We start from the raw sequence: 26,844 nt of genomic DNA, 5'->3' as shown, positions 1-26,844 counted from the left end.
TACTTTCTTTAAAAATACATACGGTTTTAATGTTTATATGATTAAACCTACAGTGGATTACGACGCAAGCGCTCAACATTAGCGCTAAACACGATGGACGTAAGCAACACTGACACCTACTGGTCACGAATGTAAGTACATAGAGTTTCCGGTGACCATGGAGTCTGAAATTTGTTTTGCCAATTGCTTTCATTTCCAAAGATCACCCCTGCTGGGTTCGTACCTGGGCCCAATTAAGCTTTTGCTTTTCATGTTTCAACACAGAACTTTCACAAAACCGATTTGCTGTCATTTGAAGACATAAAAAAGGGTAAATAGTTGCAGGTGGTAGACCTCATGGTAAACTGAGAAGCAAAAAACATTGGAATTTAAGGTTTCTATTTTGATCTTAACAGTAGGGAAGCAGGTTATACATTTTTCAAATGACAACAAAACCATTTACAGTGTAATCATACATGTTTATTATGAAAGAAACCAGACCAGGTGTACAGCATTGAGTTTTAAAGGGTGGCCTGTTTTACATTGGCTTGAAATTTATGGCGTACCATCGGTAACATTCTTCAGAAGTAAAAAAAAAAATATTTAGAATGTCAATGAGTGTGATAAATGTTTGGCACCACAAGTGAAAGTTCCTGCAAAAAAAAAAAGCCATTGAAGAGTATACAGACGTTTTTCTTCTCAAACTGGGGAAACAAATTAAAATGAAAAATACAAGTGGATACGATTATTACAAAAACAGTATAAAATGACATCCTGTAAAAAGGTTGAAGAGTCAAGCTGTAAAAACGCCAGAAGAAGAAATGCAGTCTCTGATGCAGTCGAAACCAGCGGACATGCCACCATTAGAACAGTAAAAAAGCACCAGCATGTGCAAGGGCACATGGACGGTCGGACAGATGTCCCACGTCTGTGAAGACTGAATGGAGTCCAAACTCAATGAGCGTGGAGCTCCTTGTTGTTCTGCACCCGAGCCCGACTGGAGGGAGATGTTGCGCTGCGGATCACCTCCATCCACCTGAGGTCAGTCAACACAATGTGAGCCACCCGATGCATTCAGGTACCGTAATTTTCGGACAATAAGTCGCGTTTTTTTTCATAGTTTGGGTGGGGGGGGGGGGGGTTACTTATACTCAGGAGCGACTTGTATACATATATATGTTTTTTTTTCACTTTTTGGGGCATTTAATGGCTGGTGCGACTTATACTCCGGTGCGACTTATAGTCCGAAAATTACGGTACATGTAAATTACACGCTAGGCTTACCTTTCAAAGGTGTACTCGCTCTCCGACCGGAAGTAGTAGACGTGGGACTTGAAATGCAATTTAAAGACGTAGTCCTTGTGGATGTTCTCTGACTCGGCGGGGATGGTGACTGAGTAACCCAGAAGGGGAAGGCTGGCTAGTGGATAGTCATCCTGAAATGAGGAGAAACACGGCATGAACAGGAGAAAAGCATTTGTACTACAGAGGGAGTGAGATCATCACCTGGTGGGACTTGTAGAAAAACAAGCTGAAGTTGGTGAAGACCACCCATAGCTTCTGCCAGCCATTGCTGTTCTTGAACTTCCGTAGTAGGTTTCCTGATAGCTGGTTCTAGAAAACACAACAAATGTCAATACTATTTTTTTTTTTAATCTGTCTATTGTTTCCATTAAATGAGAACGTAGAATTATTAGGCATACCAGCACAAGCCATCAAGATCCCAAAAGCCAAATATGGTTCCAAAAAGTTGGGCATCATTGCATTGGGCTATGCAGGTGTGCCTAATATTATGACGGAGCAACCCAATGAAGCCTGTGCTGTCTGCCTGGCTCTTTTACCTCTAGACTCCTGCGGGCTTCACTAAAGGAGAGGCTCTGTATTCGGTACCAGCAGATAACGCACAGAGGCACCGCTCCCTGGCCACTGCGCGGGGCCGCCTTATTCTCACTGACTGGACTAGCGCCCTCTAGTGTGTGGAAGGGGGGGGGAACGCACAGACGCATGAGGAAGAGAAACGACAGATAGGGAGGGAGGACAGAAACACAGACTGAGTAGGTGAAGCATCGGCATGCAGGTGCAAGGGTCAATAGCACAAAGGTCAGCGACATCCAGGCAAGGCTGCGAAGAGGACGTTTGTTACAAAGGGGGCGGGGCCACAGAGGAAGAGCTCACTCCCAAAACATGAGTGATTTAGTGAAAGACCATCAGAGTTTGCGCAGTGGGGGGCTGGAGAGAAAGGGGAAAATTAAAGAAAGGCCACATTTGTCAACATCGACGGGGATTACACGCAGAGTGAACAACGTCCTCACCAGAAACCCATCAACAATTGCAAAATAATAGGCGCTTCATAAATAATTCAACATAGTCGGTTGGGACCAACCACTTCATGATAAATAATAAAAAATATTTTTAACAGCAGTGTTATTAATAATAAAAGATTTGCAGGTGTGAGTAAACTGACATCCTGTCAAAAAGTAGCCTTTTTTTTTTTAAAAGTTTCTTCTCAGCAGAAAAACTAACTTTACAGTCTGACTGGTGCGTGAGGATACTGTTCCCACTGCAAAATCCCCACGTGACTCCAGCAGATATCAAACACAGAAACAGTAAGCAAGGCGGAGGCGAGTGAGGTGGTGGTGGTGGTGGTGGTGGGGGGGGGTTTAGCTCGGAGCTCGACGTTTTGTCCGGTACCTCCACGGCTAAGCTAAAATCCACCATGGCCACGCTGGTGTTCCTGTGCCAGCACACGTGCACCATGGTGTTACCACGGAGAGGGGCCGCCCTCTCCGGGGAGCTGTGCGATGTGGTAGTGTCGTCTTCGGACTCTCCCTCCACCGCTGTCGACTCCTCTGGGCATTCTGGGAAAGTCGGCAGGATGTTACTGCGAGACATGTGACGGGACGATTGGGACAGAAGGAAGCTTGAGGAGACAATGTCTGGTTAGCAACAAATGACTTTTTTTTTTTTTCCGCGGTCATCACTTTGATTGAAGAAAGCTCTGTCTGCCCGCAAAATGCAAATATTAGTCTGACAAAAAAAAAAAAAAAAAAATTCGATCTGAGTCTTAACTTACTGCTGTCAGTCAGCGTGCAGCTCATCAGGTCAGATGAAGGCCCGTTGTTGTTTTTTGCCATTTCTACCGCCATCTCAATGTCCTCCATCCATTTCCCCATCTCTGACAAAGAACTGTGGGGAGGAATGCACAAAATACTCGTGTGGAAAAAAAAAAGATGGAGGAATGTTATCGGCCACTTTTGATCTCACCTGGCTGCCACCACCACAGACTGCCGCTGGCTGACCAGAGTGAAGGCGTGAGGAACACCCCACTCATCTTCACTCTCTCTGATCTAGAAGGAACCACACACACACACACACATATAAGAGGGTGGCTGGCGCTAAGTAGGACAGCTGGGACGGAAATAGACGGCAAAAAAAGAGATTGCACGCGGGAGGATTAAACGTGATCTGGTTATCCCAAAAGCACAAGTGCGTTTGGTTTTGACGTGTGTTTTTGTTTGTTGAACAAAGACACTCTGCTTATCTGCTGATGACAGAGCGGTGACGTTCTCCTGAAGCGTTCTCGGTCTAACTACAAGGGACTCACTGTCATGCCCTGGAGCGGGAGCTGTCCGTGAATTTTGAACTGATTGGTTGCAGTCATCCCTCGACTGCTGTACAAAATGACGTCGTTGAACTGTAAGCAAGAAGCACAAAAGTACAAAGTAATGAAAAGTATATTCGTTGATGACAAACTATTTAGCAAATCGAATCTAGCGAGGAACTTTGTCCTAATAAGAAAAAGTGAGATGTTACCAAGAAAAACATTCGTTGCTGTAGGCCTTTTCCAGACAACTTGCTCAGGCAGCCAAACCTGATGAACTCCTAAAAAAAACAAAAAAAAAAAACAATTAAAGACAACTTTAATTAAACAAAGAAATAAAATAAAATTATTGTAAATAAATGAATAAATAAATAAATAATAAATATATAATATAATATAATATAATATAATATAATATAATATAATATAATATAATATAATATAATATAATATATTATATAATATATCATATCATATCATATCATATCATATCATATCATATCATATCATATCATATCATATCAGTTAGTACATATGAAGTCAGCCTTACCCGACCAGGAACAACAAGATTGTCCACGCCAATCAGATCCTTCTTTAGCTCCAAGAGTTTCTGGAAGTTCTCCATTTTCACAATGCTGCCCTGGAGCTGCTCCACCACTTCAGACACATCTGCCAGAGCAGCTGCACACCAACCCACAAATAAATTACAATCAATCTTACATTCTATATAACAGTAGAATATTTGTTTACAAAGTCCAGAAAAATATCTACATAGCAAAAAGCACTGAAATGAACAAACTTGTCTCGCCTGCTTACCTCTGCAGTCCCTGAAGTCCACATGTGTCGCCGGGTAATGTTTACACAGACGCTCCAGGATGTGCTTGTAGTGCACGAGGCGGTGCAGAGGGCGCAGGATGAAGACGTTGAGCGGCACGTAGCACACCTTCTGCAACTCAAAGTCCCGGCAGAGGCCTTCTAACCTGCGTGACACCCTGCACACCTTCTCCAGCTCCATGAGGAGATCGCTCTGCTTATGCAGGTTGGCTGTCAGTGGCTGTGGATGGGGAGTTGTGTGTTAATGAGGCTCCAGGCATTTATAGGGAGAAGATCAAGTTGACTTCATTAAACCTTCAAGCCTTGTAAATTCTTCAGCATGACATCGCCAATGCGCTGGTAGTCTCCTTTAATGTGAGCATTGGATCGACCTTCCCTAGAAGAGAGAAAAATACACACTTTGAATGAGTCAATAACAGCAGAATCTTTTGAGAGTAAATTCCCAAAAAGTCGAGGTAAAAAAAAAAATCCTTGGAGTTTTAAAGACCCAAATTAGCCACAAGATGTCGCCATTGAGCATAAGCTTTAAAAGGCCATATATTTCTGTATTTTTAGTCCAATTTGACATCACCGGTACATGTCTGTATTATAAGTATAAAAACAAAATTGTCCGGCATTAGTGTCGTTTAAAACATTTGACTTTCTTCTATTTTTATCTGTTAATGTTGAATTAAGAGTCAAGGTGTCCAGTAACCTCATGCCATATCGAGCACAAGTTAAGTAGCGTGTGCGTCTTGTCAGCAGAATCATTTAAGATGTCATTTGGAGTTTAAATTTACAGGAGAATAAACCAATGTGAGAAAAAAAAAAAAAAAAACTGGCATTCTGGCAGCTAGGCTGATTTAACACATGGCCATGAGTCAGTATCATGTGTTTTGGGGAAAGCACAACATCATTAAAAGAGATCAGACAGCCGAAACCCGACAGCGAGGAAATGTCTCCCTCATGCAGCGTGACTGTTACCATGGAGATAGCAGATCCCGCTGTCAAGACAGCAATGATTCAACCAAAAGCATAATTGCATGTGTTTGGTTTTATTTTTTATTTTTTTACTGTCAGAGTGTAAAGTGAGTCTCACCACAAAGCCAGCCTCTGCTCCACCTCCTTGAGAAAACCCGTGTGAAATTTGTGAAGCGGCTCAAGCGTGGCGAAAACGGCCTTCTTGAGGGAGTCCGGCGTGTCCTCTTCCTGTCCTATGGCGTTCTGGAAAGACTGAAAAAAACACGACAAACATTTAGAACCGTTTTATGGCGCTTGTATTGAGAAATGGCATTAAAAAGAATAAAGCACTTGAGTGTTTTGAGGTGAGGTGCGCCAACAGTTCAGATGACATCACCTTCGTTGGACTGGAGAGATTTAGAGAGATGGCGCGCAGAAAAAAAGATGGGACATAAGCCAACCCAAATATTTATGAGATATGGGAGACTTTGCTGAAGACAGCAAGGTGATAAAAGCATCAGGGAAAAGAGAATTACACATGTTGAGGAACCCTTGAAAATATGCACAGGCCACATCATTAGGAACACCTACACACTTTAAATAAGAGGATGAATGCTAAATTACTTTGACTGTGTTGCCATGATTGCGGAAAGCACATAATACGATTTCCAAGTGCCTGTTAGTATCGTTATATTACATATTCGTTTATGCGTGGCTCTACCGTTTGTGTTTAACACCACGCCACTAATGCTATCTGTTAGCCTACGGTGTTAGCATTAAGCTAATGGACTTTATTTGGTTATTTTAAACACACATTACATGTAAGGGTCTTTTTTAGTGTAAAGATTTACTGTAAACTTTAATGGGAAGTGGCAATAAACAAATTGAAGCCTCTTTTTGAAAGAATTGTTCATCTACCAAAATGCTGCTAACGCTTGACTCTGGGTTATACGGAATAGAAATGGAAGATGGATGAATGTATTGACAACACTGCAAACTGCAGCAGCAATAACAAATAAACATTTGGATTGGATGTCCTTAGATGTCCTGCAGATTTATCTAAAGTTGTAACCACTGTGAGTACTTCTACTGAATTTCCTGAGAGCTCCGACTAAATCAGTGTTTGTCATGCTTGAACTGATGTGTGTAATCTACATAAATTCAGAGATAGGCCAGCACAGCTTGAATAAATCTCTTCAAACAGAAACAGTGATGCATCAGTGGCCTTAAGCATTTAGATACTTCCGAGTGTGTAGTGTGGTGAATGGGTACAAAAATGTAATCTATCAAAATCTGCCTGTGTCACTGCCAGCCTCAATGTCCCGGCGGGTGCTCTAACGCTTAAAATCGATGTGTTCTCTCCTTGGAGGACGGACAAAAAAAAATACAGTGACACGCCCCCGGAGTTATCTTACCACGGTCACCACCTCAAGGTCTTTGACATACGTCCGCTCTGTGGTCAGCAGCTCCTTGGCGATGAAGTAGGCCCGGTCTGTGGGGAACCTCTGCCGAGGCATCAAACAAAAAAGATGTTTAACGAAAAGCCAAAAAGATTCATTTTATTCTACAGAAAGCACAAACCTTTCGGCGCACCTCGTCTTCATCATCGGTGCGAATGCTGCAGGCGTCGTTGAGGAGGGGGCTGGTGAGTGGAGAAGGTTGCTGGACGTCGGGACTGTGACTTCCCACCTCCAGAGCCATTTGGCCATTTAGCAGACCGTGCGAGTGTCCGGAAGACGTGGACAGGTAGGGACTGTTAGTCAGCGCTCCTATTAGACAAAGAAGAGTGAAAACTCAGCAATGGAGAAATGATTTGCTGCCTTATGTTCATTTGCTTAATTAAATGCAACTCGATATGGCTCATGGGAAAAAGAGCAAGAGACAATTATTGACTATTTGAGGGAGCTTGCCCTGGCTAAAAATATAGAAGTGAAATCTCAGCAGTGACTCACTTTGTAGTCCAGATAGCACTGGCAAGCTTTGTGCAACAAAAACATACTCCAGAAACAGTAAACTCAAGGGACACAACATTAGGTACACCCGGACAATCTACAGCTGGATCAAAAATTAGGTAGCAACTCGGATAATATATAATTGGAATAGCACAACAGCGAGCACAAATTGGGGGTTGACTGTAAACAGTGCAGGGGGGGGGGGGGGGGGGACTAAGTGGAAACCACAAACCACAAGAAAGCTACAGAAGATTAGAGCGACTAAGTATTAGTGACGCCCTGCAGTTATTCTGGAGAGGAATCGCTACTACAAAACAACAGGGAGGATGAAAGGAGATGTCAAAAAGACAATTTTGTCATCTGACTTCATAAAAGCCATTTTTATTGACTTTCATAAAAACGAGAGAGTCATGCAAGACAAGCAGCATATAAACAAGAAGAGTGAAAGTTAGGAGGGAGTGACAGGTGATTTCATGCAATGATCTTCAAGCCTCTAAGACATTTTTAATAACTTAAAAGCTTATTGACATTAACAAAACGTGTTAGAAATTGCCAGTTGCTCAAATTACAGTACGAGCAAAGAGGAAAAAGGATGTTCTCGTGCCAGAACAAAGGATGAAAAGTGTACATGGAAAAGAAAAAAAAAAAAAAAAACTGACACCGCAACGATCTAATAACAAATGAGTAAATTACACATTTACAAAGAATTCCAAAATAAAACATTAGCTGCATCACTGCAGGAATGGAAGGAAACCTGCTAGCTTGCTTGCGGTTAGAGCTTGAGTGTGTGGGCGGAAAAAAAAAAAACTAAAGATATACAACAGCATCATGCAAACAGACAAATGCAGGAAAAAAGTGAACAAAAAAGAAAAACAGGAGACAAGTCAGCATGCAGACAGAAGCAAAAAGGTTAACCAAAGATGGAAACAAAGTGCATTGTGTACAATGAAGCTACTTTCCTGAATACTCAGGCGGGGGAATTAAACTACTTCTTCAGGCCACCACTGGTATCTCACTGGATATTCACCTCAGGTATAAATTTAGGTACATTTGCATGATCTAATGTGCTCCCAAACAAGAGCTGAATACAAAAATGAGTCATCCATTGAGGTGACTTTAGAAACAACTTTGGTATACTTTCTCTATGAATGCATAAATGCTATTGGACTGGACTGGTGTACCTAATAAAGTGTCCAGTGACTATAATGCTAGTTTTCTTTCCTAACAAACTCAAACATGGAAGATTCTACTTAATATTGCACAGTCACATGCTATCAAACTAAAAAAAAAAAAATGACGTCACACAGTGTTTTTGCTTCCCTATTTAAAGTCATAAGGCATTTTGTTTGGAGCACAAAAGTACTCGTTAAATCTTAAGAGGGCACTTGCAATTTTCTGGGAACAGTTTAAGTTCAGTATTTTGAGACATCGTTATTATGATCTCAATACTAAAATACGACAACTCAATAAAGTTTGGGGCAGTTGTTTTGAACTAGCCATTGATGATCTGAAAGGTGTCATCATCACTGAAGGTGTGACCCGTGTCTTCGTCCGCCTCCTCGTCCAGCTGGAGACTACCGAATGAAAACTTGTTTCTCGGTATGGGCGAATTGACCTCGGGCAGATTCCCAAACACGGGATGGCTGTTGCCGCCCTCCTTGTTGTGTTCCGCCTCGGACTCACTGGACTCCGAGGCGGTAGTGTTACAGCCTCCGCTAATCTGAACTGCCCCGACATGTGTGACTCCAGCCTGGCGTTTACATCCTAGGCCGGGTTTGGACTTGCCTGGGGCCGAGAGACCGTTGGCCAGCATGCGGCGCTCAAGAGCAGCCATTTGCTCAGCATGACACAGGACAGGTTGCGACTCCCGAGATGTCTCGGGATTCGCGTTGGCGCGGGACTTGGTTTTGTGGTGCTTCCGAGAACGATGAGAGCGCTTTGTGGTAGCCTCGATGCTCACATAGCCGTTTTGCTCGGCATGATTGAAGGATCCAGATGGGCAAAAGGTGCCCATAACGGGACTGTTGGGGACAACCGGGCTGCTGCTGTGTTTATCTGTGCTATGTTGGCTACGCATGGCAGGAACATCCATCTCAGGAATCCCAACTTTAGACGGTTTAGAAGAGCGAGAGCTCTCCCTGAAATGCATACTACCCTGAAATTCCTCCTGGTGGACCTGGACAGGGCCATTAATACTTCTAGAGTCTGGCTGAAACGAAACCCGGCCCCGATAGCGCTGAGTCCAACCGACGGGTTCGTCGCCTCTATTATAGTCCCTATCGTTCTCAGAGCAGGTAGAAAGGTAGCCGCCTTTAGCAGCCCGAGAAGCTGAACCTGTTGCCAGATGTTCGAGGTGAGCCGGCCGAATGGAGCCTCTCGTCTCCTCCTTCACGGACGGCGATCTGTCTTCCTGGTTCTGGTGAGCCGGGCTCCCTGGAGCTTCGGGTGTTTCTTGTGAACTCACCAGCGCTGACTCCTTCCACTGGTGCTGCGAAGGAGCGTCAACTTGGTCCCCAAGAGCACCACTCTGGAAGGGAGCGTTAATCCACTTATTGATGCTGAAAGCTTGTCCAGCGAACCTCCGCAACATCTGGTTTGCTAGATCATTCGCAGCCTTACAAATTCTCGAGTGACTATTTTACAGGGATTTTTACAATAACCAAACTAATATGACTTCTACTAGCCTGTCTATGGTGTTTTGCATTATATGTTAGCATGAAGCTAGCAGACTTTGCTAGATGAGATGACTTCTACTAGCCTGTCTATGGTGTTTTGCATTATATGTTACCATAAAGCTAGCAGATAGGTGAACTCACTTCTTTTGGCACTTTTTGGTTGCGTGGAGAAGGCAAAGGCGACAGGCGGCTGTTGTGCTGGACTCGACTGTGTTTCCTAGCAGACAGGATATCGTCATAAGGTCAGCGGGAAAAGCAAAGCTCTCACCCGGATGAATTATGCTTTTTACCTTTCGAACGGAAGCTTTTTAAACTCGGACTCCCTCACAAAGTCAATCACCTGCTTCTGTGTGCGGCCGCTGCAGAGACAAGCCAAGGCAGCGAGGGAGGCCAATCAGAGGTGAGTAAAAATCACTCTGCGTGACGCCGTTTTGTGAGAAAAAAAACGAGCTTTTGTTACCTGAATCTGAAAGAGGAGCCTCGTGTGAACAGCACGGGTTTGGGCTTGGGTTTGGGTTCCTCAAAGAGCCGGAAGAAGGCGTGGTATTCCACACAGCTCTTCCAGAAGACTTTACAACAGTCCCTGCTGGCCATGAGAAACTCCAACGTGTCTTGATATGAATTCTGGTGAACACACACATAAATAAATAAGTGCCAGTCATCTTTCTATGCATTTTTTTTCCCAGAAAATAAACTTACATTGCCATCAGCCCTGAGCTTGATGAGGAAACGTTTCCTCTTGAAGCTCAGTTTACGTACTTTAGACCAGTTGAAAGAGTTAATCTTCGTGTGTCCCTGCGGAGACAAATACAAGTCAAGTGGGATCGAAAAGATGGCCGAATCTAGAGGAGCTCACCTGAAAGACCAGGACGCCCGTGTGGGCAACGGCGAGGCTTAAACGCGAGCCCTCGCGGTCTTTAGCTGGCTGGAGACGAATCCCGTACATCTCCAGACGTCGTGCCACTTCCAGCAATTGGAAGTCGGATTCGGCCGGGGTCTGGCCACTGACAGCGCAAAAATCCAAATGGAATAAACGTTAGTGTGGTTTGGTTCTATGCAGTACTTATACACAACGCAAATCTAATTAAATTTCAGCTTGCCATCCATCACTGATAAGTACAATAGTCTGAGGGCGTGAAGGTCAACTGTGTTTATGTCCAATATCGCAAAGTTGTCGGGAAAAAAAATAGGCAACTTTTCCAAAGCCTGCTTTCCGCCTGCATTCTGTGATTAATGAGCAGCTTATCTTCACGTGGCACCGCCGCTACGATAACGGCGGATTTCGTTATCAACTAGGCCCCCCCGGGGAGGGAAAAAAAAAGGAGTACATTAAAAAAGGAGCTCCTGTCGAGGCGTAGCCATTCACCCGCAGCCAGCCCATCAGTTTGAGGAGTCGCTCTTGGCTTAAATTCAAACCTTGTGGAAAAAAGGACCCTTGACTTCACACGGCAAACCCAGAACCGACCCTAAAAATCTGAAGCGGGCTGTCAGCAGCTGTGAATTATTTGGTGCGTGAGCACACATTTTCACTGAATGGTAGACAAATTCAAATCCACGTGTGGTCGCTAGCTATAAAACGCCTCACTAAATCTGATGGGAATAAATCTGTACACTATTGCTGAGTCAGCCATTCTGTGTAATACAAAACTTTGAATGTTTAACTGATACGATCAAAAGCAAAGAGAAATCTCGGGTGAATTTATCTGAGTTTAGCCACTGGGATCTTAAAAACAAAAAGGACATCATGCTTACATATTCATGGAGTGGAACTCCATAATCTTGTCAATCAATGGCATCTGATCGGGGATGTACTTATTATTGAGGAGGTGTGACCGGCACTGGCTCTCCTCAAAGTCGCCAATCTCAGCTGAAAAGTTTTGAAGAGTAATCATTCAATAATAATAAATCACTCCGACATCACAGAAAATGAGCCTTCAGCACTCACACTGCAAAATGTGGGAGACCATCAACGCAGCACTGGTGTCATTGCACGTCAGACAACCATTGGAAAGATCCCGTTTAATTTGGAGTGCAAACAGGTACCTGGAGAAGAATATTTATTAGGCCATCAGCTGATACCTACTCTGAGGTTTCACTTTACATCCAGCTCCCATTTCTTCAAATAGACCCATTTCAAAGTCGAGCTAACTTAATGAGACGAAGAGCGAATTAATAATGTGGAACCAAACCCACCGAGTCAGCTCCTCCAGCAGCTGGGCATGGTCCGGAGGGAAATATTTCACAGCAAACCTCAACGTCGTGTGCTTCGGTCCTGTTAGGAACATATGAGGTATTAAAATAGAAATCGCCAGAACCTTGTTAGATTCGCATCTTACCGAAACCCGAAGAGGAAGAAAAGTCAAGACTCACGTCTCAGCTGCTTGATAATTGGCTTGATAGGATCCAACCACACCTATGAAGAAGATAACATCACCGTGTAATTGGTCTTACAGAGAGACAATTGCTAGCTTGATAAGACCTTCCCATTAGCCCCTTCACTTTATTTGTCCTTCCCGCTTACCGTCATCTTTTGATGGCTCTGAAACTCTAGGCCGAAGTAATCGCCCTCAATAAGATTCATGTGGGTACACACCAGGTCGAATAACACCTTGCCTGAAGCTTTAACCTGTGGACAAAGCAGAGGAAAAAAAAAACTGTGTTAGTCATTATTTTGTGACCACATATGGTAGCGCTAGCATGATGGCGTTCACAGATGCCACATTTTCTCTTTCTGTATCTTCCAGGTGAACGATTGTTTTGAAAAGACTCCACCACTTGTAGTACCGTATTTTTCGCACTATAAGGCGCACCTAAGAACCTCCAATTTTCTCAAAAGCAGACAGTGCGCTTTGTAATCCGGTGCGCCTTATATATGGACCAATATTGAGCCACTACAGCAGGCATGTTCAAAGTCTGGCCCGCGGGCCAAATGTATATATCTTATATATGGACAAAGTTTTAAAATGGGCCATTCATTGAAGGTGCGCCTTATAATCCGGTGCGCCTTATATATGGACAAAGTTTTAAAATGGGCCATTCATTGAAGGTGCGCTTTATAATCCGGTGCGCCTTATAGTGCAGAAAATACAGTAACTTTGATGTTTGTAGAGTTACTTTTTTTTTCTTTATTTTTATTTTTTTTACTGTAGTTTAGCTAGCTATTTTATTCTGGTAGACACTGTAGTAACTTTGATATTTGTAAAGCTACATATTTTATTTTACTGTATCTTAGCTGGCTATTTTTTATCTGGTTAGTAGCTTTGAGTTGTTATTTCAAATAGTAGCCTTGAATCACAAAAGAGTTTAAAGGGGCTCATAAAAAAAACATCCTTCTGTGTAGTTGAGGCGAATTTAAAGCAAAATACACTTTTATCATAGCTAACTACACCTTCCTAGTAGATTGCCCAACACGGTTAATAACAACCACGTAAACTTTAACTGCCCTGTTGTAAACCAACAATAAAAACGGAACAACCGGAAACAAAGGAGAAGTCCACATTGGGGACAAGTCAAACCCCCTGGAGGTTAATGACACCAAGCAGAGAACAAGTCTAAACTCCTCCGTGAACTCCACCCCGTACATACACAAAGCCAACTTACCTGCTTATTGCGACACAAGTCACCTGCCGTTTTATTACAAACTTTCTGTTTGGTTGCTTCGACTGCGTTGGCACACAAACAAAGCAAAACTAAACTGTACTGACACCGAGGTAAACACTCATGGGACCCGACAGGAACGTTTTGGCTTGCCGCTAACTCGTGACTGGTTTGCACGAGCACGCTGCATCACAGCGCCAGTGAAGGTCTCCCCGACTCATAATGATCTACTTTTGAGTGAGGGAATGTTTCCAGGAAGTAGAGTCTCCTCTAATTTTACACCATAAGACAGACATTTGCCAAGATAGAAAAACAAGTCACAGCTTAACCACAATGTCGGTGAGGGTGTCATGTTGTGTTTCTTTTAATACCCCATCAATTAAAACTCAAGCTCCATCAGCTTAGTGTAGAAAACTACACTTCCACACCCACATCTATAATCTTCCTCAAACAGCTTCCCTACACAAACCACTCCACACCCTGCCGATAATACGGCGTACAAACATATGGTGCATGGAAAACAGACAAAATGGAACTTGGCTGCGCTTCTTATTTTGTATGCAATTGTGAATGGGAACAAGCTCACCCCAACCAGCTGCTACCATACCATGATAAGGTCTGGAAGGAGCAGCGTATAGCCTAAACAGTCTCCTGGCACAAATGGACTGTGCTTCCTGGCAGACTGCTGAAAGGAAATTGTGGAGAAAAAATGTCAGAGTAAAAGCTTGGGAAAGTGGAACGCAAAAACATTTGACGCCGTGACTCGCAGATGTCGAAGCAGCGGTTGACTACACGGGCTTGCATCACTGGGCCAACCAGTTACCATCACTCATTGTCAGGATGCCAGAAAGTGTCTACGTGCAGGTGTGCCGCACTTTGGCTCTTGTCAGCACTTGTGACGTTTTTTTATTTTCCTGCAACCAACCGGGCTTGTTTGGCACGATCTGTGGTAGGATTTAATTTAGGTGACTGATTGTCAGCAAGGAGGACTAAATGACATTTACAACCTAAATTCGAAAACGTGAAATTATTTGTATTTATTCCCAACAATGTATTCTTTTCATTTTGTAGCATTTTCTCTGCGTGGATTCTCTTTTTGTGTAATCAGATTTAAGCCTTTATGTGCTGCCATGTCAATCGATCGAATGTGCCCAGGGCCTTCAGAATCACTAGCGTAGGCGAACTTAAACTATATTAGCAAGGGGACTGTTTCTTGAACCAATCAAATTTCAAATTCATCCGCACAGTCAGTCAAGGCCACTAAAAGTTGGCCCTCAATAACATCCAAAAACCCAAACCACCAAAAAAAAACCAGGAGGCAGATGCCCTGAGAGTCGTCATTGCCGTTCCACTTTCATTTTGTCCAACTTAAATTTTAATATCGTAACACAAAAGAACAAGAGGTGAAAACCATAAACGTCTGACTGAAGCACTTTCATATCCTGCCTTGTAAATCTCCCGTCACTAAAAAATAAAGCAGCATCCGAGCCGGGGATGCGTGAGGCTGCGGGCCGATTAGATTTGGGGGGGGCTGATTAAATGCAGCTGTTGTACTTTGGAGCCGCAGCGCAACCACTGCAGCTTTTGACCCGTCCATATTGGTCCGACGGGTTCCTCGTCGGGTTCCAACACCACGCCGCTGTTTGTGTTTACGCGTGTGTCGCTGCTTGAAATCATGCTCGCACCACTACACTGACCTCCGCGTGCCCCCTCTCCCCTCCCCCGTTGACGGAGGAACCCTAAACAAAGATGACAGCGACGTCTGCACTGCACACAAGCGTCCACTTGGGCTGACACTGCAGTGCAAACAAGGGGAAAAAAAAAAAACATCACCCCCACCTTGAGGTAGCTCCTTTGGGCAAATAGCCATGAAAGGTCAACATATACCGTCCTGCTGCTTTCCCCCTTTAGGAGATGTTGGTATGGTCCAGTTCACCCATCCTGCACCGGCCTTGGCAGGGCTTACCCGCAACCCCCAATACTACAAGGATGTATAAACACACTGCCAATGTCTGTCGGCTTCCGGGGGAACAAAGAGAAGCTTGTCACGCGGGGCACTAGAGGAGTAAATGATGTCATTTGTGCCAGCTGCTTAGCCATTGTTGGACACACGATTAGCTGGGATTTAAAAACCGCTCTGGCTCGGTTCCGGAATGACCAAGCGGCAGTGGTAGAAGAGGTCGAAGGTCAAGGATGACAGTGATTTAAAAGGCAGCCATGTGCTTTAGCGGCAACGTAGCAGGAGGAAGAACTCGGCTTGCCTTCGGGGGAGACGCGGCGTCCCCCCCAGCAATCTGGATCCGATTGAACTTTCGCCATGTTTGCACTCTTGGCTTACAGAAGTGCTTCCAGTAGCGGGAAGATTCATTCCCTCACTGTAGTGTTTTTATGGAAAACATATGTGAATGCTATAGGAACTTCCTGGCCGCATTTCCCTTGGGTTCAGCGCTAGCTCGGTTATTTCCGTATCTCTGCACGGCGGTGTCTTGGTATGGACGGAATGAATGGATGGATACTCGCTGGCGCTGTGAGGGAGGGGTAGGACAGAGAGGTCAGCGGGAGCGAGAGCTTATTGTGATTCAGGTCATGCGCGACTGAGGTTCCCGGGGTGGCTCGGCTACAAGCCGCAAGCTGACAGGGAGAGAATGGAGGGTGCAAACCTGCTGATAGTCGCGCCCTCCCTCTCGGCACGTACCGATGCGCTGTGGCACATCTGTTTGCTCTCCACATTCAGGAAAGCAAAAGCGGGCCAATGGGAGAGCATCCAAATGAGGACGTTGCTCGGAAAACCTCGACCCGGGCTGCACGGGAAAAATATTAAGAGGAAGGGTGGCTGCCACAGCTGTCAAGAATCATCTCGTCACAAAAAACCCGCCTTAAGGTTCGGAGAAGACAACCGTGAAAATGACATCCCGGGCATTCAATGGAGATCCACCAGCAGAAGCTTTTTGTTAGCTTCACACTGATAATGATTTTGCTTGAGAAATAATGACAAAGTGAGCATCCCATAATATCTGTTAAGCTTGAATAATGGTCCAGAGCTTGGTGAAGGAACCTCCCCGCTATTGGCGAGAGCATCGTAGATCAGGGAGCTCCAACAGTGGTGGGCGTGCATATTTACGGACTGACTGCTCTCGCGGAAAGGAAAGGCGAGCTCGTCGGGAAAAATAAAAAATAAAAGTTGTGGTATTATCCGAAACGTGCACCCATGCGAGACGCCACTAAATGTTTTTACAGTCGAGGTTAACGGTGCCTAACTCGTTAGAAGGCAGAAGGATGTTTTAAGGCGGCCGGAATGACCAAAACGATTGGCCTTTCTCTTTCATCTGCCTGAATCCTTTTCCGAATGCGGCAAATTCTGGACCCCCCCTTGCTGCTTGGTCGCCGCAGCAAAGGGATTAACATCACTCACACGGTGGATGCTCCACTACACATTTCGGGAGTGTAAATAAAGGCAGACTGGAGAAGGGAATAAAATGTGTTAACCATTTAAATATATTTCAAAATAACACAAAAGAATCATTTAATTTCCTCCTTAGTCAATTAATGGAATATATCCATGCCGACATGAACGTTTCTTTGATTCAAAATTCTTCTGGAACAAAAATAGATTTGATGAGAACCATAACAGAAGCTGAAGTTTGGATTGAAGATGAAGAATAGAAGAGCGAGAGCAACGGCAATCAGCGGGCTAATCATGAGATTAATGGAGTGGAAAGGAGCGCCAAGTCCCTCAAGGTTGAGACAAAGGGGGCCGTGAAAGTTTCAACCAAAAGGATTTCTCCTCAAAACCTGTCTGACCTTCAAATATTAAAAGAATATTTTCGAGACACCATTAGATGTTTTAGTGGCCACGTCCAGATTGTCTCCACGAATGGATGGTCTGTTGCCGCTTGACCCGCAACATGTTCCTTCCCGCTTTTAACCTTAATCTCCACCAGTAATAAATACTGACAGCGGCACATGCTGCGCTCCAGGAGAGGCCAATCAATCGGCCTCCTCGAGATTAGCCTTAAAACGACTTAGCCTCGCGGAGTGGCAAATCCAGAAACTCTCTGCCCTGTGATGCACACTCTGTTACCGTAACGATGTTGGCGAGGTGATGCGTTGAACTTGATTGCGGAAGAGCGGAACGAAAGGCAACGGAACCTGTTCATATTTGACAATGGAAATGCAAAAAAATAAAAATAAATTGTTTGAGATTGGCAATCTGAAGATGAAACAATGAGCAGTTTTATCTTGTTGCCTAGCAACAGTGTTGGCTAGGTGTAGACTGGGAATGAGAATAACCTCGTGGAGCACTTGTTAGCAAAAAAAACCCCAAAAAACTTTACATTGATGAAAATATGGGTTGAGCCCAAGTGACGGGATGAGATTTATGCACCAACACGGGGGAAGCAAAATGAAGGCCGGCAGCTGTCGCTCCATGCAGCCTGCCGCTTCCTGGAAGGATTTAGATCCCGGTGACGACCTACAACATTTCTTCAGTCAAACAGCCAGACTAGGCCGTAACCATGGCGACGTTGAGAGAATCGTGCACACAAGCGTCCTGATAAATGAGCGGGAACGAACGGGAAATGCGTTTACCTAATGCCTCTTGTATTATTCTTGGGCGTTGGGTGCAATTTGTGTCCCTGCGTGACATAATGATGCAATTACTCTGACCGCATGTGTGGATTTTGGAGGATAAAGTAGAAAAGATGTTAAGACTGCATCCTATTTGGAGTATTCTCAGGCACATCCAAAATCACTGGCTGAGAGGTTAAGCCGACTAGGAACGAGAGCACGCACTGGACGCGTTGCTTGGCCAAGAAGCGATCCTACTGACTAATTCAACGACGTATCAACAATACATGAAGCCGGGGGGGGGGGGGTTCCGAGTGCCTCATGAAGTGCTTTGCATCGGACGCAAAGGGGTTTTAGCCGGACCGCTTTTAGAGCCGGTTTCCTTGGTAACGCATGCTTGCAGCTCCACGTCTTGACGTTAAGAAATTGTTCACCGTTGCACAAATTCTCCAGAAAGTTTCCAACTTGTATGCAAAAAAACAACAACAATGTGGTCTTGATTGCAGGCGCATGGTCCACGTTAAATTGTCCACGATAATCACCAATCTTGTTCTTGTCATTTGAGTGCGGTTGAACTAATCCACAGCATGTGACATTGCTTCTACAGTCAAGACCACACTAACTGCAGTAAAGTCAAATGACTTATAAAAATCTTTCCCCCACAAACCACACACAGCAGAACGACACACTTTTACCAAAAATAATGTCCAGAAAATGGCAAGTTTTGGTGAAGCTGTTAATTAGTGAACAGCTCATGTGTAAATGAATCAAGCAGCTTGACTTCTTGACTAAGAGTGACAGACAAGATGGTCGTCCCCAGGGACAAATCCAATAAGATCTATTGCCTGGATGCCCACGAATGACCGCGCTTTCATTCTTTTCAGACTTCCTCATGTCAGAAAACGCTTCAATGGTTGGATGAGAGCAGCTTAAAGAATGTCAGAGGTTTTATTGACCCCCTCAAAAAAAGGAAAGAAAGGTAGAGAGGAGCTGGAAATTCACTCCGCAACATTTCCTGTTTTAATACCATAGCTGGGGCTACTGGTTGTCTTGATTCGTCACACTCAAGAAAAAAAAAATTGGACGCCTTTCCTCGTCTTGAAATCTTCATCCACCTTCTCGCCTCGGTTTTCTCAAGAGAGCCCTGGATTCAATTACAGCCTGAGCTCAGGAGAACAGGAAGGGGGGTGGGGGGTGAAGAAATTCCTGAAATATATCAATAAAAGACATTTGGGGATTACTGCTGACTGACAGCATTTTTGGTTTTGATTGCTGCGAGGAGAAACAACGTATCATAATACTTGTTGACGTAAAAAAAATAAAAATAGCTTTAACGGACGGGTCCACTGGCCCGTAATAAGGAAAAGTGCAAGTCGTGTCATTGCTATGGCAACCGGTGATCATGTGCTGTTGCCGTTTGTGGATCAGCCGGAACACCGAGCATGTTTTGGTCACACACTAAAATCACTCCCAGAAGGTGTTCCAAATATTTTCCTGGAAATTAATTAAAACATCTTTCACCCACCTTAATAAGATTTTTTTTCTGGTTCAGTAAATGGTCGAAAGGTCAACACGGACGTAAATGCACGAACAGATCAGAATAATCTTGCCGGGCTCGGTTCAGACGTGTTAATTATCGACCTGAATCTCAATGAGAAATTCATAACTTATTAAAGGGGGCCGTGGCGTGGCTCACACCCAATCCCCGAAGGCTTTTACCCTTTATTTTAGATCACAGGTAGCCGGGAGGCGCTAGCCGCACCCGGCAAATACGACCCCGCTACTACCGAGTCTAATGGCAGACGGCGCCGCAGTTGAGGACCTTAATGAACAGATCAGAGAGATTCCTTGAAGAGGAACAAAGTTAAGTGGAATAATGCATGAATGAGCTTGGAAATGTCATGGCATCCACTTTGGTGCATCTGTCACAATGGAGATCATAGGGTTTCCCGGTAAACATAAGCTCATAAAGTCAAATAGATGTGCCACAAAAGGTACATCCGTGCATGGTTACCATAGAAACAACATGAGAGATTTATAATACTCAGCAGGCCACCAAACCCCAAAAGCGTACGCACGCTGCACGGTATTCAAAATAAACATAATCTTTCATTAGCGCCTGGGTGCTCTTTAAATCATTTTGGAAAATATTTGACTTTTTTTTAATGTACTTAAAAATGCTACTGAAAACTTTCAATTAATATCAGTATTTCATCGAGAGTCATTATCTATAAACATCTGCCATTGTAAAACATTATACAGGACAAGATGCAGATTTAGGAGAATACGATAGCACTTGGCGACACAGCCATGACAGCAGCGCCTTCAACAAAAGTGACACCGGAGGCCAATTGTGACGGAATATGTCATCCGTAATTGTTGTGTGGCAGAGTATCCCCAAGCTAACATATTGTGAGGCTCTGCGTGGATCCCCCCACTACGACTTGCATATCGGTGGAAGACGCTATTCACCCACCTCTGCTGTCACCGTGGCAACCCCCACACAAGCCGCCTGATTCCCCGTAACCTTTCAAAGATTCAGCTTGCATTTAATTGTGATATATTGCATCTTCACTGAGGGACTCATAGCCATGGCTGCGTTTCTTTAAAAAAAAAAAAAAAAAAACAGCTTTAAAAGCAGCCAGAAGCTATCCTGCTGGGAAAAGAACAGAAGCAAGAAACATCTATTTGAAGACTCCCCAAAGTGTGAAGCAATAATAAAAGATTTTCACTGAATAGATCGACGCAAAACCCAAGGTTATTGTTGTATCGAGATTCTCTTGATGTCTCCCTTACGGGGCTGCAATCATTTTGTTGCTTGACATGGGAGGTATAATTTAAGGAGGCCATTTTAATCGACACACTTCCATCCTTTCTTCATTTGCATTCCTCATTAAAGACAAGCCCACTCGGTTGGTTGGAAGCAAGTTTATCACCACCTCCAGCAGCCTTGTCGTTTTATTCATCGCTGCAGTCTGACTCAATCAACCTGAAAACAAGCATTCACATTCAGGGACTGGAAAAAAAAAATTACCATTAACAGCGCATGACTCGTGAATGGGGAAGAACCGCTAATGGGTTTTGAAAACTATAATGTGGTACAAAAGGGAGTTGGATTAATGGCTGCACCTCAAAAACTGCAGCAGCCAATCAAATCGTCTCACAGCCACCCCCCAAAAAAGAAACCTCCCTAATCAAGTCCACTGTGACTAACTCACTGTGCCACTTCTACGCCTTGAGCAATGTAAGCGAGAAGAAGCAGACTGCATCCCCACTATGGCGACCAGGTTTAAAGGGATTTAAAAAAATAAATAAACACTCCACCCCCCCAAAAAAAAATCTCTGCCACTCCTGCAAGTCAACATGCCAACCATAAAAATAACACCGAGGGGGGGGGGGATCTTAATTTAATCAGCCTTATCCAAAAAAATGCTTTCCCCCAATCTTGTGGCATTTATAGACAATTACCGGCGTCAATTTTCCCTACGAGTGGGACTTTTGAAGCTCTGCTCGGCAGTTGGCCGACAGCCACTCAGCTCAGTCAGTCAAGGGACAAGCATCCTGAGGAGCGAGTTGAAAGAAGCCCTTCATGATGTAGTCAAGTCCTCGTCGCTATTCAAACCGCTAATAAGGGCAAGGCTACAACCGCCGTAATTGGGCCCCGCTGACAGTATGGTGGCTTGATAAGATAAGATAAGATAAGATAAGATAAGAGGAACTTTATTAATCTCACGTGTGAGAAACTGCATGTAACAACAGCCCGATTTACAGGAAGGTACAAGTAGGGGGAAAAGGTGCAAAAAAGAGACTTCTGGACCGTAGACCTCCGGCACAAAAAAATAGAATACAATATAAAAAGAAAAATATGGAAAAATAACAACAATTGTAGTAAAACTAAAAATATAAGCTATGAATATTTACAAAAAGAAGAAGATAAAAATGTAGTGGTAAAGTGTCGTAAAGTGTATGAAGTGTATGAGTTTAGTAATGCTAATAAAAGAAATAAAATAGATAGTGCACAGGTTATGGAAGTGAAATAGATCTCAGTAGCGCTCTTGAGAGTCCTACTGAAATCCATATGGGCCCTTTTTTCTTTATAGTTTTCTGCTGGCCTGGGTGGTCTTTGCTCAGTTCCGTGCGGCTGATGGAAATTTGGTGGATCTCTTCCAGAATTAGACGGCAGAATGATTAGTAGACCGGTGATGAAAAGCAAATTTAGAAGATGCTAACAGTTGCTAGCATACACTTCACACCACATACAGGATATTTATTAACCTCTCCACAGGGCAATAATATCTTCAGTTTTTTTCCCCCCCAAGCCTCTATAGACAGATTAGAGTATTATAGGCTATAATGACAGATTATCCTCTGATAACATCAACAGTATACAAACATTGAAAATGAAAAGATGGTGAGATTAGCGACATGTACCTGGCAGAGTACACAGACAACCCAATGTTTCAGATAATTGTGACACGCTGAGCAATAATAAGAGCGGGATAGCAGGAAATCAATCGGCACCGTACACGGAAATGCCAAGAGATGAAGGGTTGCTTAACTTTACACACCAAAAGCAGGCTGTAATGTGTAAAGCAAAGGTCAGGGGCACATTGGATCATTGCGGTTAAATAGAGACTACAAGAGTTGTGTAAATACGAAGAGAATAATCCATTTTCTATCTTTCTGTGACGTCAACAGCATCTGAGGTCTCAACATTTCCCCAAGAAGGCATTTCAGCATCCCATCCCCCATTTTATCACTCTCACGGGCAACTTTAAAAAACACCTCGAGCAAACGCCGATGAGTCCGAGAGGCTTGTTTAGAAATAGCCCATTTCCTTTGAAGAACCGACAAGAATCACAATCGGACGAAATCTAAACACATTTACACCTTCAGAGCATCCGTCGGAATTGCGCTAGCCTTCTTTGTGAACCTTTCTTCTCATGGTGGCCTGAGTGAATAGGTTCTTCTGCGCTACTGTTATTCACGTCCGTGTGGCCAAACGTCATTACCATCTACATACGTATGTTGCCAGTCAGCAGGCTAAGTAGGCTACGCTATGGTATGTGACCCCCAACATGACAAGATGGCCCCTTTTGTTTCGCAGCCACTTGATACTCTGCCCACTCGGCTGGAAACCTGCCTCTTTAAACTATTTGGGGGGATGACGGGGGGTCTACAGACTTTTTTGGTATTGTTTACAGCAGAAAAGGGTCAGCGCTTATACCAAGTCATGTAAGCAGAGCTGTCAGTTCTTGATCCCTCGATTTAAAAATTCCATTAATAATTAACAAAGTATGTTGTCGGGCAGCGCTTTTTAAAAGTCTGTTTTGTGTGCCTCCTGGGGGCCATCGGACACTCGAGAAGAATATTTATTCCTTATGTCAGAAAACTCCCCAAAATGGCCTTTAGGAGGAAAAAAAAGTTTTTTAATCAGACTTTCAAGGAAAATATGAATAAAATTTGAGGAAGTCAGCAGGAAAGTTAGGAGAATGTGTTTAGTCGCCTCCAGGAAAAACGAGAGGGCTGAATAATATTTTTAGGACATAATGTTGGTTAAATTGTCTGAATAAAGCTTCTGTAGCGACAAAAATATATTCAAGGTCAACAGACAGACATGACAGTTCTGGAGGTGAATTAAAATCGTACAATGTTTGGGGAACAAAAACATGAGCAGACAAGAGCTTTGTTAGCCATCTTAATGTACAATTTGATTAGGGCTATTTTTAGCCCTGAGTGTCTTATTACCATTTCAAGCTTATTAATTATGTAAAACATTTCACACATCACCATCCTCTTATTATTCTTTCAACTCCTGTGTGATATTTTTCCATAATGAGAACAGTAACAAGCTGTCCTCCAGTTCCAGGTGAAAGTTCAAAACGTTTCATCTCTGTCACTAGCAACAAAATGTCCCCAGTCGGCAAAAACATTTTTTGCGTGAAATTCCATTCTGGAGTGTAAATTGAGTATGCAGGAATCATAATCAAAATGCAAATCTTGTGTATGGACAGCATTAACTAGTCAATCAGCATCTTCATTCATCGGAATGTGGAAGTATCTATTTTCGGCAAAGCCGCTCTTTTATGTTTACTTATGCAATTGTCAATCCATACCTAATCAACATCAATGTGATATTCCACAAGAGTGCGTCAGCGAGTCCATGTGCATGCCAAAGAGATGCGTCGTTTCAATACGTAGGAGTGACTCAGCAAAAGCTGATTGAGACAATCTAATGGATGAAATAAGATCCCTCCACTTTCATTACTGAATTGAAACCATCCTGCAGTTGCCATGACAACCTGTTGCCAGATTCTTCAGGGCAATTAAAAAAAAAAAGAAAATATGTTGGCAACTCACCGAGACATCAAAGAGCTCCTCTGTATCATCCAACATATGGACCCGGATGGTGACGTGCCTTCCGGCGGGCATGGCCGGGGGTCTGTGCGCCGGGTCCAGTGTACTGATCCCAAGAGTCTCCGGGGCCCCGAGACGGTGCCCTGCTCTCGATGTCACTGGCTCCGGGTCGGGATCTGCCATGTCGCCCTGCGTTCCTCGCTGCCCACCCTGCGTAGACATCAATGACGACATCAGGAGTGACGTAGAAGCATCTTAGCCCCGCCCCCTTTTGCTCACATTAACACAGTAATGACAAGCGCTGGATTCACACTGACTGCTAATGGTCGCCTGTGGGACGAGCGATTAGTGGAAAGAAATGTTAAGCATGTTCCCGATTTCAAGGCGCAAATCAGACCGCTGTAATTTGATTTGACATTGAAATTACCAAGCGGCCGTGCCAACAGATGTGAGTCATTAAAACAATATTGATTTGAGAGGGCTGACGCATGAAGATACAAAAATATATTTGGTGTCAAGGGGGATGCAGTAAATACAGTGAATCAAAGAGACACACATTCCCATGAGCATATTTCAATTTTAGATCAAAATCATAGTTTAGCAGTAATAGTTGTGGACAACCCTGTTATGTTTTTAAAAACGACACCCACGAGCCCCCATCATCCCTGGAGCCAAGCTGCCTTGCTTGTTTCTCTCGAGTGCACATTCCAATCAATCTGATGTCATCCAAGATCTCGCCGGGTAGCGCATCCGGGGTTTGCGCCCACGAGCGTGGGCAGTCGCTCAACCGCCGCAGAGGTGCACGACTCTTGCCAAACGGGCTGATGAAGTGTGACACATACACACACACCCTCCCATGCCACAAAATGAATCACCTGGTCATGGGTCAAGACCAATGACTTCCTCTGTAAAGGTCACTATATGCAGAGACCTGAACAGTTTGTCACTGTACACCAGCACCTTGTTGCTCGGTCTCATAAACCAAAGACGCCCCCCCCCCCCCCCACACATGTTTTTTTCCATGAAAATGACCCTGCCTTTGAACAAGCTGGTTTGAAATTCCCCACTAATGTGTAACATAAAGCTGTAAAAAAAAAAAAGCATCTGGCTTAGTCTCTCCTGGGCTGAAACAGTGGTTCCACTGTGTGCAGGGGCAACACACAAGGGTTCCTCAGTGAGGGTCAACACGGCACAGCTGGAATGCTTTAGTGACAGCTGGATGGCTAGAGGGCCCTTCGGCACCGAAACAACCAGCTGTGCTCAAGCCGGACCCACAACACCATCCTTCACACACCGGGGTGTGGTTGGAGCGTGACAAATTCCCAATGGGATTTTTTTTTTTTTTTTTTGCCAATTGGAAATGCATCAGCTAAGCAGGATATCTATACAGCAGGCGGAGATGTGATTTAAAGCCTCTGCAGGGATACAGTGGGATTGAATGGAGGAATGCTCTGGTCCGGTTTTGTAATGTAGGTTAATGGAGCAGACTGGTGCAAAGCATGTTTGCATGCATCATGTGCAACAACTACAGTACTCACCTGGTTAGACAGTGCAAAAGAGATTGCGGGTGGAAACGCGCATGATACGGCGTCAAAAAAAAAAAAAAAAACCCGACTCGGCCGCAGCCTTTTGCGCAAACCCACTAAAGGTGCAATCAAAAGGCAAAGGTTTGTTAATTTTGATTAGATTTTCCTCAACTGTCTCCCAGGAAAGATACAGGATGACAGGAACAACCACGTAAGGCTTAACCCTAATCTCCTCAAACAAGTTGGATCACTTCCTTCAAGAGCACACGGGACTTGGCGAGCACGGAATCTTACCCGGTTTCCCCCTTGGAAATGCGTCTTTTTTTAAATTCCACACCTTTGGATTCCACCGCTGAGTGGATTACATGGGCGTCCCGCGGCGGGCCAGGGGAAATACGGTTACGCGGTCCAGGTGACTTAGGTGCTGCTCGGACCGGAGAAGAGACTTTCTGCGGTCGCCATGGCGGGCGGCAGAGTGAATGAGTGAGCCGGCAGTTGCAGACGAGATTACAGCGAGCCGAGCGGCCGATTCTCTCCGGTTGGCGTTGGGTGCAAAGGAAGGCGGCGCAGCGGAGGAGAGGAGACACTCTGGAGGAGCAACACCGCCATCTAGAGGCAAACATGGAAACATTTTAAAAACGCCAAAATCCGATTATCTCTTAAAAAAAAAAAAACGCTGCCTTGCTCAAATGCCTGTTTTTTATGAGGCAAAGAATGAGAACAAAATAAATATTTTCCAATATTTTCCCACCATTGACGAAACATATAAATAAATTGTGTAACTAATTGAGAATAAAAATGCCTTCGTGTCCATGAAA

The 26,844-nt window shown here is 44.2% G+C and overlaps 1 protein-coding gene across 4 annotated transcripts; it reads right to left on the bottom strand.

Moving 5' to 3' along the window:
- Positions 1–437: 437 nt before the first annotated feature.
- LOC133160264 (FERM, ARHGEF and pleckstrin domain-containing protein 1) lies at positions 438–26,559 on the bottom strand. Of its 4 annotated transcripts, none has more exons than XM_061287960.1 (27): positions 26,321–26,557; positions 24,504–24,710; positions 12,502–12,606; positions 12,351–12,393; positions 12,174–12,252; positions 11,926–12,023; positions 11,733–11,847; positions 10,837–10,984; positions 10,680–10,775; positions 10,441–10,604; positions 10,271–10,339; positions 10,122–10,197; positions 9,640–9,832; positions 6,935–7,122; positions 6,769–6,858; positions 5,493–5,626; positions 4,709–4,790; positions 4,397–4,634; positions 4,131–4,261; positions 3,793–3,861; positions 3,584–3,673; positions 3,244–3,326; positions 3,053–3,165; positions 2,671–2,837; positions 1,486–1,593; positions 1,264–1,415; positions 438–1,015 (listed from the first exon to the last, which is right to left on the bottom strand). In XM_061287960.1, the coding sequence occupies exons 2-27, from the start codon at positions 24,681–24,683 to the stop codon at positions 934–936; spliced, it is 3,093 nt and encodes a 1,030-aa protein (XP_061143944.1). In that variant the 5' UTR covers positions 24,684–24,710; positions 26,321–26,557; the 3' UTR covers positions 438–933. The 4 variants fall into 4 exon arrangements, with proteins under 4 accessions (XP_061143944.1, XP_061143946.1, XP_061143945.1 ...); XM_061287962.1 differs by lacking the exon at positions 26,321–26,557 and adding an exon at positions 24,260–24,375 and having other exon boundaries at positions 24,504–24,625; XM_061287961.1 differs by lacking the exons at positions 24,504–24,710; positions 26,321–26,557 and adding an exon at positions 14,164–14,319.
- Positions 26,560–26,844: the final 285 nt, after the last annotated feature.

Source organism: Syngnathus typhle, linkage group LG9, assembly GCF_033458585.1.
Source record: "Syngnathus typhle isolate RoL2023-S1 ecotype Sweden linkage group LG9, RoL_Styp_1.0, whole genome shotgun sequence".
Taxonomy (NCBI): domain Eukaryota; kingdom Metazoa; phylum Chordata; class Actinopteri; order Syngnathiformes; family Syngnathidae; genus Syngnathus; species Syngnathus typhle.
Note: the sequence above shows the minus strand (reverse complement) of the source record. Positions and strands in the feature narration are given on the sequence as shown.